General features: G+C 34.3%; 1 protein-coding gene across 1 annotated transcript; it reads left to right on the top strand.

The window, feature by feature from the left end:
* The first annotated feature begins 6,452 nt into the window (after positions 1–6,452).
* LOC133172053 (neurogenic locus Notch protein-like) lies at positions 6,453–15,904 on the top strand. Its single transcript, XM_061306859.1, has 3 exons — positions 6,453–6,825; positions 14,837–14,947; positions 15,580–15,904. Exons 1-3 carry the CDS (start codon positions 6,480–6,482, stop codon positions 15,789–15,791), a joined length of 669 nt encoding a protein of 222 aa, XP_061162843.1. The 5' UTR covers positions 6,453–6,479; the 3' UTR covers positions 15,792–15,904.
* Positions 15,905–16,183: the final 279 nt, after the last annotated feature.

Raw genomic sequence — 16,183 nt, 5'->3', positions numbered from 1 at the left:
TTTGAATTTACTGTGTGACGTGGAGTTCGGTCCTTCAGATGAGACCGTATAAATCGAAGTCCAGTGTCGCAATAGGTGCTGGCAAGAAAAAGATCCCTCACTGCTCAAAGGCAGTGAGTGCCGAGTACAGGTCAAAATTTGTAGCCCTCCTGGCAAGTGGTGGCGTACGCGTCTCAATACGAGTGAAAAATTCTCGAAAGGGCGTTGAACAATCAACCAAACAAACAACCTATTGAATGCAGATGGAATGAAAATTTATGCAGTTCAAATAAGAATGACAGTGTGGGATAACAATGAAATATATGGAGATAACAAACAGTATTCAAGCCCAAAAGTCCATTAAACAAAACAAATTTTGGAGCAGAACAAACACGGACCTCTAAAACATCAGAGGTGAGATCAGGTGCCATGGAGAAGTGAGCATTCCCTGCCGACCAGTCACACCCGCCATGTGTTCCTTTGTCATGATCGGGAAATAACGGAAAAATCCGTCGACAATTCAGTGTTAAATAATGGCCTGACAATTAGTATGAAACTAGTAGGTGACTTAATGATAAATTGTATTTGCTGACAAGGTCATTGTATCGACCATAGAACTTAGGAAATGATGACTTTGAACAAGACTGCTGATATTCTTGTTTCATCAACTTATTTGTCAATAACTTAGCTCGTTTAAGAAATTCTTCATACGTAGAGCATGTTTTTGAGTATCGAATCAACTGAGAGATATAAACCACGTATGCAGGTGATGAAGGGTATATTGATGCATAAGTAAAGGAAGTTGACGATTGAAAAGTTAAAGTCATCACGTTTATCATAAAGCTTGGTTGTTAGATTACCATTAACGTCTTTTTCTAGTAAAATATCCAAATATGAAACAGATGTGTCCGACTCTATGGTATCTTTTATTTCAAGCTCACTGAGAGAAATAAGTGGAGAAATTAGCATCCCTTGTCGATCAGTCACGCCCATCGTAAGCCCTTTTATCTTGATCGGGTACACAATTCAGTTTGAAACAATACTTACGGCTCACGGCAAGTGTGACGGTCGACAGGGGATGCATACTCCTCCTAGGCACTTGATCCCACTCTGGAATTTCCAGGGGTCAGTGTGTAATGTCCTGTTTAAAGATTTGTATTCCTTATGGGTTTTATGAGATCGATCTCTGTTCGTTATCTTCACCTACTTCATCTGAAACCTCAGTCATAATTCGATCTAACTACAGGTGGTATTTGCAAACGAGGTCATTGTATTGACCATATAATTTGCAAAATGTTGATATCCTTTTAACATAAACTTATTTGACAGTAGCATATCTCGATCTGGATATTGATATTACTCAGACAATGCTATTGCGTAAGGCATCAATTGAGAGGTTTAAACACCACATAAAGGTGATATTGGTGTATTGCCACATAAATAAACACGTCGTCGATATATTTATAAATGTCGAATTGAAGGCCACACTAAGAGTTTTCCTCTTTTTGTAGAAGTTTTGGAATAAATTTTGCTTTATAAGAATAAAAAAATATGTTTGCCAATAAATGGACACAAAAAGTACTAAGTAAAATTCCAACAGGTTGTTAAAAGTCTGAGTCTCCTAAGAAGCCATTTTTTAATATCAACTTATGAGTACTCGTGTGTAGAAAACATTTTTATTGTCAAAATTGTCTCTGACTTCATTTAATATCAAGAAACAGTAGAATACTTCAATATTACTTTACTAATAAACAAGCTATGTAAGGTCTAGGTTCTTTTACGTGCGTAATAGGTTTGTCATCGTAAAAAAAAAAGTTGTGTATCATGACAAACTTGTCCAACTAAAGGCCTGCAGCATTTCAAAAGAAAAGAATTTCACAGTGAATTTTTTTATTTACCTCGGCAAAAGTCAAAAGCAAAATCGTCACACAAAATTATGTATCTTAGCAGAGTTTTAGTTGTATACAAAGTCGCGTTGAAATCTTATTGAAGTCAGACCAAAACTGAAGTAGGAGTAGTACTTTGAAAGAATTTCACAAAATTTTTATTTTTATTAACCATATACCCCATTCATACGACACGATTTGCATACTTTAGTATATTTTACACATTTGTTAATTTACTTACATGTGCAATTTTTGTCGTATGAACTGATTTGCTCATATGTAAATTCTGCACAGTTGAGTTAATTTGCACCTGGTCAGGACAAGGTGCAAATTAACTTTTGCATACATGTTGTCGCAAATTATTTTCTTCCTGTGTGTACATTTTGTCGTATGAACATGCAGCAAATTTACTTATGTAAGTTTTTCGTCATTTTAAGTATTACTACTGTTGTGTACGCATTGGCATGTAAAATATCAGTCGGTAACATGGCGGCTAGAAAGTAAAGCTCTAAAAATGCGTTTTTTCGATGGTCATTCTTGCTCTACTTAAACTATAGCTGAAAATGAATGTAGTTTTTATAAGGGTAGATCTGTTGGTGTATGGCTTCAAAAGCCAAGTCTTCTAAGGATACGCTGGGTCGTCGAGAAGAACTACTGTCTAGCATAGTACTTTCTCCAAATTGCTTTCTCCACACTGAAAACAAGGAGCCATAATCTCCTCTGAAATTAATTTTTGAATTTGCAAAAAAAGCGGGCATTATGAATCCTTCCTGGCAAACCCATTTTTATGTCTAGGTATAGCTGTGGTCGCAAACAACCTGCAGATTCAATAAGTAGAACCCCTTCCTGTTCAAGTAGTCTCCATGTGAATCGTACATCAGTTTAGCACTTGATGACTTTCTTCTAATCATCCTTATCAGTTTTAAACCGAGGCAGGCTACTGACAGATAAGTTGATGTTATAGGGATGTCAACAACCTCGTTTAAAGTCAGTATTTTGTAAATATTTTGTATGAAGTATTTCCCTTCCAGTTATTTCCCCTGGCCACCATCTTGGGGGTCAAACTAGTAAATTTTCCTCTTTGACCAACCAAATTTAAACTTGTACGGCAGAAATTTATGAGCACGAATCTTAAAATTGTAAACTTATGAATTAAAGGAACCTTTTGTTAACACATTTTCATAAGAAAAACTGTTTACTTTGCCTCATTGTATAGTATGACAAGTTTAAATTGGTTGAGTAATGAAGGAATCTGGGCTTGTTGACTTCCAATATTCCGACGGAATCTATGGTGACTATAATTGTATTGTTAGCAAATATAGCCTATCTCGGGGTCATATTTTGGCTGCGCAGGTATGTTAAGGCAGTACCCAGATCATATTTCGGCGAATTTAGACTTTTTTCGTAAAATGTAACATTGATAAATCGGGAAAGTCATAGATAAAACATTTACTATTATTATCCATTGTATAGATATCATTGAGTCTTAGGCTAAAAGAAGCACTCCACTATGACGTCATCACGTGACGTCTATAAATAGAAAAATTGCCTTAATGAAAAAGTGAAAAGTTCAACACTACCCCGGAGCTAATTCATTTCTTTTAGTGAAAATAATTATGTAAAAACATCACTGGGCCATGAAAAGTGCTGCTAGAATCTTACTCTCCCGACACAGAAAAAAATATTCCAAAGTTTCACATGAAACCTTACCAAAATTTTTACATTTGATACATACGATCAAGGAATTGTTATCAATTCATGTTAACCACACGATTCTAGCGGTACTTTCCAAGTACTATAGAATACAAGCTTTCGATACAAACAAAAAATTTTGTTTCAAAGTATGCGGCGTAGTGTTGAACTTTTGTATCTTTGTTGTTATAGAACGACAGAGGAAAGGCTGATCAGGATTTCAAAGTACTGCCTGTGTTCATTATAAGAAAACATGATAAGAATATATCAGCGTACTTGATTCTTAATCTTTAATTCCTTATGAATCACACATAACATTCACGGTATATGCTTTAAAACTCCCATTCCATCTATTTGTTTACATGAATTTCTCGTCACGTTTAATTTCCCTCGGCAAATATTTGATCAATAGTTATGACGTCATGGGTTTGGTATTTAACCCCCGTGCTAAATACTTAGCTAATTATACCACCCCAAAAAGACAAGATTTAGTTTGTATTATGTTTTGAATGATTCCATTCATTTCTTTGCCCTGAAATTAAACTTCAAATATAGATATTAAGAAATCATTATTTCTAAAGTTCACGTCATACAGCTTACTATGACGTCATATTGTAAAGGCAAGTAGGATATCTCTGGGTGTAGCCTTAACATACCCGCGTGACTTGTTTCATAAAACTTGTTAGGACTTTGTTTTTTACTAATTTGACTATGGAATGTTCCGTCTACCTAATCATTACATAGGTCTCACGGCGGGTGTGACCGGTCGACAGGGGATGCTTACTCCTCCTAGGCACCTGATCCCACCTCTGGTATTACCAGGGGTCCGTGTTTATTCCCTCATCACATATTTGTATTGTTGAAAGATTTTTGAGATCGATCACAGTTTTTTATCTTCACCATTTTCATTTCCTTCTGGAAAATACACATATTCTTCAAGCATATGTTCCATAATGGCCTCGCAAACATGATGTTCGCAATCAAACACGGTAGACTTCCCAACACTTAAAAGATTTCCAATCGTCCTTTTTTTTCGCTGAAGACGCTAACCAGTAGAGGGTAGCAGCCACCTTTTTCCTTATATCCAACGGCTCTTCTACAGTCTTTGGGCAGGGACCAAAGCATTTTCCAACTTTTCACAAAATTTTCCTTCTTTTTTCGAAAATTCTCATACCAATCTTCGTCCTTAAAGTTGTTAAAAACGGTTCGGTCTGCCAATCAATGGATCTGTCTTTTCCTCTAGTTTACTTCTGGGACATCTAAAAGTTAGTCCTATACCCAAATAGTAAGGAAATACCCCTTTTCTGTGAAAATTCACTATTCTGAATCTGTCTATCTCCTTTATTTAATGACAATATGAGGGTTTACTTACAGTACATAAATCTCGTCTGAACGCATAGCAAATTAACTTCTACTTATGTGTGTAAATTAACTCATATGTAAATTTGCCCATATAAGTAAATTTTCGTCGTATGAATGGGGTAATAGAAAAACTGTCGTTATCAGAATCCGATACAGAGAATTATGTACTTTTAAAGTATACTCTACTCATATAGAGAGACTTATTGAAATCGGATCAAGTGTGTAGAATAAGCGGCAATTTGAAAAAAAAAAATGCTTACAGACGGACAGTCAGCTAGACATTTGAACGGTCGGCGGAGACCTTACTAATGCATGAGCTCATCTTTAATAGTAGAACTAAGAAGTATACACATAAATTGTGACTCAAAATACCGGTAAGTATCATAAAATGTAAAAAGAAATGTCTCCTGGTCGGTCTCTGTGTAACTGTTTATTTTATTGAAAATACTTTAAAATGTGCATTGCAGCCACCTACAAAAGGATGCGTGCAGGCTTGAGAACCATGATTTATATGAATTGATTCTCTGCAGCTTTGTAGCTCACTAGTCGGAAAAAAGAAAAGGATGGACGACTTAAAATGATCAAATGAAATATGTAGATAACGAACAGTATTCAAGTTCATTCAAACACTGCATGATATTAGGTTAACATTTTTTGGTACAAATTATATGACACTATTTCTTCAATAAATAAAGATAAACTCAGTTTCTCCCTTTTCCGGGCCGTCTTTGGGTGCATTGACACAAAGAGATAAAATAGTTTTACCAAGAACTCTTTGCTTAGCCTAATTGAACGTTTTGACATCTTAACTGTGAAATATTAAGAGTGACATTTTTAAATCTATATATGGAGTATCTGAGCTAAAAAAATAAAAATACGAGATTGAGTGTATATAAACATTATACATGTATATGTTTTTTTTTACGTTCAAATTAAAATTTTCACCGATTTTGAACTTGAATAACCTCATGTTTCTGTAGTTATATTGACTTTTAAGTGGCTGTTATTTAAATGCGGAGTCGGTAAATAAATCGGTTATTGTTTTAAATTTCTAATATCTTTGAAACGTGATTGATTTTAATTTGTAATTTACAGGAAAGACCTTTCTTTATATAAAGTAATAAAACAAATAGAAAGATATTTTTTAATTTTAGTTAGTCTGAACTTATAAAAAATACGCCAAATATGACTTTAAAGTTCCACTTTCATTTACATACATCCTTTGTTTGAATTTAAAATTATTTAAAAAAAAATAATTTTGCGATGCAATTATAATATTGATTAATGATTATAAAAGGTCAAATTGTCTCATTTATAAATCTTTACGTACTTTTAAATGAAATGGTTTATTTGCAATAACTGTGATTCAGGTATATTCTCTTATCCAATCTTTATATATTTTATTGATTTCAATAAATGAATAAAACATTTAAAGAAGCACATATTTTGGTATTCTAAACGAATGTATGAATTCTTATCAAATACTAAACTCAATTTCAGTTACTCAGCGGGTATTGCTACGCAGTTTAATAAGCTTGTTGAAAACTTCAAGCTAATAAAATGGATCTCATAAAAGTTTTATTACAGATTTTTGCCTTGTATTCTAGTACAATCCTGGCAGATAACTGTTCTGTTGAACCAGAATGCCATGTGTTTCACTGGAAAGAATGGGGTTCGTGTGCTGGTGTCTGTGGCTCACAGTCGCAAGGAAGAGAGCGCAAAATGTGCTGTTCTTATTCTGTTAGTCCTCGTACCGTAGAAAATTGCCTGAAACACTGTAACCTGTCTTTGAATTTTGAATTAAATCAGTCTAAACCATGCAGAGTATGCGAAAATGGTGGGACATTGGACTTTTCATCTCTATCGTGCAAATGTGATCAACATTATAAGAACATATGTTGCCAAGGTAGGAGACAATTCAATGTTATTTTTCTTTTCATATATTGTGAAATTCGATACAAGAGTATAATTATATTTTTATCACATGCAGAAATGTAACTACCATCAAAGGTTTAGTTTTGTTTTGGTTAACGTTAGTGCAAAAGATACGAGTCTGACTTACGAGTTTGACTTACATGTATTCCTGTCTCTTCATGTGGAAAATAGGGCCATGGAGAAGTCTTTTCTATTGCGATTTCTTTGTGGCGGCTTCAGCCCGAAATACTAAATTGTGTCCTTTCACCTTCGACAGTTTTACATTATACTTGAATCTTCTTGGCCATCGTTGATTCCTTTGCTTGATTCTTTTTTCAGGTATTATTGGCAGTATCTACTCTTGTTAGCACATGTTCTATCAATTTCCATCTGTTTTTTTTCATGTTTCCTAATGACTGAAGAACATATAAAGTAATGTTCCTTATAAAGAGGGTGTTGCAGTTCTTTTGTTATTTTCCCTAAAGTTGTAGCAGTTTAAAAGAAAAATTTCAAGTAACAGAAAACGGTCTTAAATTTTTTCAGATACAACGGTATTTACAGCACAATGTAGAACAATATTTAGAAACTGCATATCTACTACCAATTTGCCATTAAATGAAGTGTAAATTAGCCACTTAGCAAAATAAGTCAAGTTTTCTGTTTTTCAAGTAGGGAATCCCCATTGTACTGAAAAACTGCCTCCTTGAAACAGAATGAATTTGATATACGCATAAAGAGACAGGATTTTTCTTCAAAACTGCCATTTCCGATTTTTGTTTCAAAGAGGCATATTTTTGAAAATCACAAAAATCGAATAAAAATTAATATCCATCCGAAATGGAAAATGTGCACATAAAATAGCACATGATACTTCAGTGTCGGAGCTGGTCTAGTGGTAAAGCGTGTGGACTCTTTGCGAAGATTCTTTTACCTGAGAATGGGTTCGAATCCTGGAATGGCTGGTATATACATGTTTTTTTCCTTAAATAATGGAAGTACAATGTAACATCTCTCTTGAGAGAGAAAGAGAGGGGGAGATGTCGTAAAGTTAATGAGTAATATTTTAAATGCATGCAGAATTAAATTGTTTTCCTTGATATTGTGATCTAAATCAAATAAGACATACATTTAGTGGCGATGTCTTAAAAAAAATAAAGTACTATCATTTTGAATAATTTAATTTTTTCATACTCATTTCGTTTCATTTTTGGGAGTTGAACTATGTTCAATCTCCCTTGGTCATCACGGGCTTTCTATGCGCAGTAATTTGTATTGATTATATAGTGGCCGTCCGTGGGGCTTCTGTGTCGACCAATTTACTCCTGTGATATTCAATGTAAACTTGCATAAACGTCCGCCATAAAATAGTCCATTTCAATTTTCTGAATTTATCTAATTTTGGTAAATGATATGAAACTAAATGCAATTGAATTTCATTTAACTTAATTTGAATACTATATTTTGATTAAATTAAAATTGATTTATACAGAACTAAAAAAAATGTTGAAAATTGTCGCCACGAACCATAAACAATGAGAGGGAAATTAACGACAACTCTGCACATGTGACTATATGACTGCGCGAAACCTCTTTGCATTGACTGACGCGTGGTAAAAATTATTTCACAATCAATGTTATACCTTTTTTTTTTTAGCCATAAATATTCGAAGTTTTCAACAATATTTATTTGGTAATACAATAAACATCAAAAGAATAAACAAATTACATTGATTTGGATATAAATGAACAATTGTTCGTTTAATATTGAAACCTAATACGTTTAACATCGAAGAGGAAGAAAATCGAAGAGTAGGTGATTAACGTACACGGAAAGGTGAAATTTTAAGATAAATTACTAGATTAAGCTTTTTGAGTTTTCAAGTTGTTTTCATGTGGCATAAAATTTATACGCATTTCACATATGAAATTCTTGATAAAATAAGTCGGAACAGCCAGGTCTGACTTTCGAACTACATGTACGTATGTAAATTTTAAGTGGGAAAAACAACAAATTATAACCGTTTACGTTAGATCATATAACAAGCTGAAACTTTTGTTATTGTTATTTTTCAAACTTCCAAACAATTAATAGTCATGTGAGGAAGGAAATAAACCATGGCAAAATCTTGCAAATATTTCAACTATGCTTCTAAGTATATTAGGACAGATACAAATGTAAAGTCTATACAACTGTAAATGAATTTACTGTGCAGTGATTTTCGGAGCAGAGTTGTCAAAATTTTTGAATCAATGTCAGACATTTGGTTAGACTGGACAAAGTTTTGTCAGACCAGATTCATGCATCTTATTTTGTACGCTGAATCGCTGATAAAGGGAAAAAATAAGATGCCTTTTAAGTTTTATGATATTCGATCTCACAAAAAAATCCTATCTTATGATACAGAGTCTCTAATCAGAGACATGCTTTAACAATTTTGATCGACAATCGTCACCATACGGACGATTTCGGTGTTTTGTGGTCCTTACCTAGGCACAGCGTTTTAGAAATTTGCATCACGTTCAGTGTTTTAAACGGTCGTTTGGACCACTGTTTTCTTGTACGTTATCGGTCCAGAAAATACCTTACCGACCTTGCCGACAAGACTGAGTGTTTTTGATAAATCTGCAGATAAGAATTACTTATAAAGAAAGAAGTAAATGTGTGACAATTTCAGATGACATAAATTTTTAATCCTTAATTTCATGAATTTATCAGCATTCAGTGGGTCACTTGTACAACACTAGTACATGTACTGAACTTGAAAAATGTGTGTTACATTAATTAATGCATTTCAACATGTCTGCATATAAAAGTGTATTGCAGTAGTACGTTATCATTAAAAAATGTTTCATTTGATTTTATTAATAAAAACAATTAAAATGAATGAATGCATGCGTGTGAGAACGCAATGGCTTATTAAGACCAGTGATCGATATGCGAGAAAGATCGATCCTCATAATTACAACAGTTTCATTTCTTGCAGTAGCTCGTTAAACTACATCTGATTTTTAAAAAAAAAAAAAATCAAAACAGATTCAAGTCGATCGTTTCAATTCATTGAAACTTTGAAAAACTTGTCCAGCTCAGCTACATGTACATAGTATACCTGAAATTCAATTACACTGAAATTTGTATCAAATCAAAATCACAAATAGTAAAAGTCACTCGCGTCGCACAGTTGTTCAAAATCGTTTGCTCTAGAGATTCAAAGTAAGGTGTTAATCATTACGTCGTGGGTTCGAATCCCACTGCGGTATGCATTTAGAAACGGAGCCTTCGGATGAGACCGTATAAACCGAGATCCCATTTCGCAGTAGGTACTGGCACCCCCAAAAAAATCCTTCCCTGCTCAATGGTTCTGAATGTCCTGTATAGGTAAAAATTTGCAGCCCTAGCCTCCATTGGCAAGTGGTAATGTCTCTTTATGATTAAAAATTCTCGAAGAGATGTAAAACAAACAAACAAAAGGCAAAGTATTCAGAGATACTTACTTCTATAAAAAAAATTTCTTGACATGAAATTAAAAATTATGGGATTTAAAAAAAATACATAATGATTGAGTTATAAAGATAAAACATTTTGATAGAAAAATTAAATGCAAAAATTCTATAAAAATTAATTATTGTGTCCGAAAAGAATCAGTTATACCCAAATGATAATATCAACTACTTATTCCAATCAGAGGAAGAAAAAAATGACAATTTAGTGATGGTAACATTGAAAATAAAAAGTGCGTGTTTGGTTGTTGACACCAAGGATCTTGTACATATTCAGAAGAGAGTAGGGAGGGTCTTGTACTTCAAATGCTTTCATAGATATATTTAAACAAGTATATTGATGTTAGAAAAATTAAAGAAAGGAGTCCAGCATCGTCGCAAGCCACGGGTTTTGTGTCCATTCTATTTCCACAAACCCGTGGCTGCCTCCTACCAAATTCTCTCGTTCTCGCGACTGAATCATTGAATATTTATTAAGTGACGCCATATTTACTTGACCAATGAAATCACTCTGTAGCAATTTTTGGTACGCTTAAATGGCGGCGCCCATAATGAAATCATGTTTGCTATGCGTGGCAGATTTATTGAAAAAAAATACGATAGATCCTGAAAAACAGGTGAGTAACTTATATTCTAAAATACTTACAAGGTTTTACATTAAAATACAGGGTTTCGAATGTAGACGTTGTGTGAGAACGCTGAATAGCGTTACTCGTTAAGAAAGGAAATTCGAACCGAAGTTGATGTACAGCTCGTGGTTATGGTTACATCCAAATACAAGATTAGACTGATCATTTTCATTGGTTCTGACTTGAAGCGTCAGATGTTATTCCATTGATTGAATGTATGTTATTAATATTCATGAGAACGAGAGAAATTTGTAGGAGACAGCCACGGGTTTGTGGAAATAGAATGGACACAAAACCCGTGGCTTGCGACGATGGGAGTCCAGAAGATAAGGATTTTATTTTAAGAAATTTGGATAAGCTGTATCAACATGTCCGTCAATATTTTACCCATTCATATATTACATCCAAATGGCTTAAAAAGTTTCGTTTATTTTGAGAGAACTTTGCTGCAATAGAACTATTAGAATGCAAACTATTCAAAGTTGTGTGGATTCAGTTTGCTTAACAATTTATCCTTAAAATTATATGCTAAAGTACTTATATAAATATGAATGTTAAACATCATGTATTTGGGAATTGAAATTATTTGTCTTTCGGATCATACATTCACACTTTAGGTTTGAAAACAGCTCAGGTGGATCGAAAATGAATTTCAAACTAGAATTTCAATCCAATGTTTTCTCGGACGTCCGTGTTGAATTGTACCCGCCCATTTCATTGTCTCTCATTAAACATTCTGATTGTGACAGAATGATGGAAATTTAAATGACGTAAGCTGCATATTTCTAATTTCGCCAGTTAATGTTCTGCACTCTTATATTATATGGATTCTATGTGAGAATTGGCTAAAAATTAATTTGGTATATTTAATGAATTAAATAAATTGGGATTTAAGTTGAATGTATGTGTACAGGGAAAAAAATCTTCATAATTGCAAGACATTGTTATTAATATTGTGTAGATTTAGAGACCCCTCAGAGTTTGATATCGCCATTTTAATTTATGCTGACATATTTTTTTTCATGACAGGCACGTAGCATAGGGGGAGGGGGGAGGGGTCTGCCTTTTTTCCAAACATGAAATTTATAAAAATTTAATATTGTAAATGGTCATTGAAAGTCCGTCCCCCTACTGTTTGTTGCAGAATATTCAAATAGGAGTGATGTAGTAGTGTATGAGTAAAATTTGATACTGAAAGAAGTTTGAAACCTATCCCCACACCCAAAAAATAGAATTTTCGAGTTAGAATTTTCGAGGCCCCCCTTTCAAAAATGATGCTACGTCCCTGCATGGGAATATTAAGTGGTAAAAGTTTTTGAAAATCTGAATAAGAACAACACGGTTAAAGTCATTAAAGGTACTCAGGTGAGTATTGTGGCCCATGAGCTTCGTTATTCAAATGTTTTTGAAATTATTTCTTATGTTTGATGTTGTATCTCTATCAAATCTGCAATAGTTGACTTGTATCTAAAGCATGAAAAAATGTTCCGACATTATAGCTCCTTTACTTCCTGTTAAATCTACCGTTCACAGTAGCTCAGTCGGTAGAGCGCTCGCTTCGTGATCGGGAGGTCGTGAGTTCGAATCTCGGCCGCGACTGACCTAAGTCGATAAAAAATGGGTAGCAACTGTTCCTCCGCCATGCGCTCGGCACTTTGAAGTGAAAGTTGCGGGTCCTCCGGATGAGACCTTAAAAACCGAGGCCCCGTGTCACGGCAGGCGTTGGCACGATAAAGATCCCTCACTGCTCCTCAATGACCCTGAGTGCCAAGTAAAGGTCAAAATTTGAAGCCCTTCACCGGTATATGGTGACGTCTCTATATGAGTGAAAAATTCTCGAATGGGACGTAAAACAACATACAATCAATCAATCCTGTTAAATCTTTCACATTACAATGTTCAACTCCCATGAGTACTTTCAGTACTTTGATTGTTCTGTTAATTAGTTGCTCAGATTTGACTTGAAACAACTAAATTGAAATGACTCAATGGAATTTTTTGGATATTGCATCAACAGCGTGATTATTGGACACATTTTTATATACATATTAAAATATTAACGCATGCTGTCTACAGCACATCTTTCAAAATGATGTGCGAGATGCACTTGCCATTAATTGTGCATTTTATCGTTCTAACTTTTCGCGTGCAATATAGCGATAGTGACCATAGATGTGAAAAAAAAGTTTACTATCAGGTCGCCAGTCTATAGGATAGGATAATCGGATAAATCAACAAGATAGGAAACACTATGCATGAAATAAACGTAAAATATGAAATGTTTTGTTAAAACAAGCTGGACATACCCGCCGTATAAATAAAGTCATCTACGTAGCATTATCTATATTTAGAGATAACTCTTCATGCGTCGTGGTATTTAAAAGTCCTTCTCAGTATAGAGAATAATCACGAGTTTCTGCAACACCCTCTTTAATCTATAAATTAGAATTATAATTTAAGGATTGAAAAATCGAGAAAAATATCAAGAAGCATGCCTTTTCACTCCTTCATTCAATCTTTATTTCCTCTATTGGGAGATTTGAGAAGCAAAACAACAATTTTTATTACATAGTTACATCAACGAATAAAAAATGCAGTTTGTACATTCTACACATAATTTCTCAGACCAGAGGTTATCATGTTTCCATAAGAAACATCAAATAATAAGAAGTTTTTGTTTAAAAATAGGAAGTTTTGTTTAAAAGTATCTGTAGAGGATAGACGAGGTAAGATATTGCAAGCATTTACACATTAAGCATTCCAGGACTCAACAGTGATTTTATTTATTATATCATTTACGCCTAAAGAAAGACATGATGGGCAGGCTGAAAAATGACGCTGTGTTTTAACAGTAAAAATAATTTCACAAAGTGACCAATAACTTCTAGGATCCTCTTATGGACTGCCTTACTGATCTCCAATTTAATTTAAATATAGACTCGTGCAAAAAAACCCACTATCAATGATCAGGCTCAGGGACCATAAAACTTAGACGAGCTCACTTTTGATCTCAGTCTCACTTTTGCAAAAGGAATATTGTGGTGTTGAAGACTGAGACTTTAACCATAATCAGACTTTCCCCCGGAAGTCTGGCTTTAGAGTGAACTTCCCCCGATATCTGGCTTCTGGATCTAGAGTGACCCCAGGAGAAGTTTCACGCTTGAGCCACACTTCCTTGCAGGAGGACCTGCTCTACTACTAGTTGTAAAGTGAGGCTTCCCCCTTGGGTAGATGTAATCTCCTTTGATACTTTTGGGGGGGGGGGGGGGAGTATGAGTCTGGAGGGAAGTTATGGCTCTAATGTTAAGACTATATATATATACGAAAAAACGACCAATTCTGCGACGACACGAACAATAGGAATCGTCAATTTTTTTGGATGCCCTGTCCATGCAGTTTCTTCCCCAGGACAAAGAAAAGTTTCGGAAGTCATCAAAACAAAGGCATTAGAAAAAAAATTGGCACTACAACTAAACATTTAAACCCTGTTTATTTACATTGCATTATGTTAAAGGGGCCTAGACACAGTTGACTATAACTTTGTAATTATGGAGAATCATTCGAAGCTCATATACTTGGTGCAAAGATTATTTATGACCTAAGGGTGTGTTATAACCTTGACCCAAGTTCATTGTGACAAATTCAAGGTAACTGGTATAAAAAATGTAAAATTCTAGAGAGGTCTAGAATTTTCCAATGGAGAAGCATTGGAAGCCTATTGTCGATTTGTTTGTTTGTTTAGTCAAGATATTTCAGCAAGTTCAAGACCACACTAACAAAACTTGAATGGGCACTTTATAAATATGCAGCAAGGGGTTATCATTTTGTGAGCTTGCTCACAGTACCTGTAATAACAAATTTCAATTGAATTTGTAGATCTGGTGACATGTCAGGATCATCCCTGTAAAGGCGGGAACTGTACTGATACCAATGGTACATTTACCTGTAACTGTGAAAGGGAGCACAAGGGGGCAGTTTGTGATACATGTAATTATCTTTCAACACATATTTTAAAGTAAATGTTGGTCAAACATGTTTGTGCAGATATCTATATGTACAACTTAGGAGACCGTTGCTTCATCAGAGTATTGAAAAATCTTTTTTTTTTCTTATATTTGATAGCATAGATTAAATTTCAATAAAAGTTTCACCACAGAATAAAAATATCAGGAACAATTTCAGCCTGCAAATTGCACACTCAAAAGCCACATATTATCAGGGTGATTGCAATTCCAAGATAAATTATTTTTTCAATTTAAGGTCAGATGACACATTCCTCAATAATATATATATATATTTATTTTTCCAAGAATTTGTCATTAAAGTATTGCTACTTTAACAAGTTTTCTCACAAAAATAAAGGTTCCTTACCAGACATTTGTGCAAGATAGCAGAGGATGCTACATGTATTTATTACATAACCCCATAAGAATTCACTAACGTTGTCAATAACACATTTTCTGGTGTCTTTATTTACCCAGACATTTTGAAAACAATTTGAAAATCACAGGACAATGAAATTTATCTTTGATTTGTTGTGCGTTAGGAAGAGATACAAAATAGATATTCAAGCAACGTGTCGTCAGACCCTAACAGTGTACACAATTGAATATTTTTAGATTCGGCCATAACCAAGCCTGCAACTGCATCTTTAGGAGTAATCTTGGGTTTCACAGCTTTAGGCGTCATATGTGTCGTCACTGCTGTCGTCACTATTGTCTGCTGTTTATGTCGACCGCGGTTTTGCTCCTGTACGGAAAGAGACAAAAAGGAAGAAAACAAGCATGACAGAGATGGGCATACTAACAGCAGAGTTGTCCCGTTATTATGAAACTTAGATATCTTTAATGGGCTTTCTCTTCTCTGTGAGCATCTTAGCCACATATGACAAGTGATATCCTTGATGTGATTGTCGGAAAATAAATAAAAAAGATGAAAATATCAGTCAAAAATTCTCTGTTTTTAGAGAGGGAGAATTATAAAATCAGAAAATAGTAAATTTAATCTTCGATAGTAAATTTTGTGTAAAAATGTTTTTGGAAAACTTAATTGGCACCACAGTTTAACACAGTAAAAGATCTAAAGAAGTATAACTTATAAAAACGAATTAACTGAGAAATAAGGATATGTTGCCAAAAACTGAAAGCAAGAGAAATAGGATGATCAGGGATCAACAAAACTTGGGCCCTATTTGCCAAGATTACAGAAATAATTAGAAATAAG

The sequence above is a fragment of the Saccostrea echinata genome, unplaced genomic scaffold (assembly GCF_033153115.1).
Source record: "Saccostrea echinata isolate AGI-Se365-2 ecotype Australia unplaced genomic scaffold, CSIRO_AGI_Sech_v1 ptg000054l, whole genome shotgun sequence".
Lineage (NCBI taxonomy): Eukaryota > Metazoa > Mollusca > Bivalvia > Ostreida > Ostreidae > Saccostrea > Saccostrea echinata.
Note: the sequence above shows the minus strand (reverse complement) of the source record. Positions and strands in the feature narration are given on the sequence as shown.

Bases quoted from the DNA above. Each gene is read 5' to 3' on its own strand.
- LOC133172053 (XM_061306859.1), top strand. From the start codon at position 6,480: ATGGATCTCATAAAAGTTTTATTACAGATTTTTGCCTTGTATTCTAGT. The intron at 6,826-14,836 runs GTAGGAGACAAT...TTGAATTTGTAG, and splicing joins TAAGAACATATGTTGCCAAG to ATCTGGTGACATGTCAGGAT. The intron at 14,948-15,579 runs GTAATTATCTTT...GAATATTTTTAG, and splicing joins GGGGGCAGTTTGTGATACAT to ATTCGGCCATAACCAAGCCT.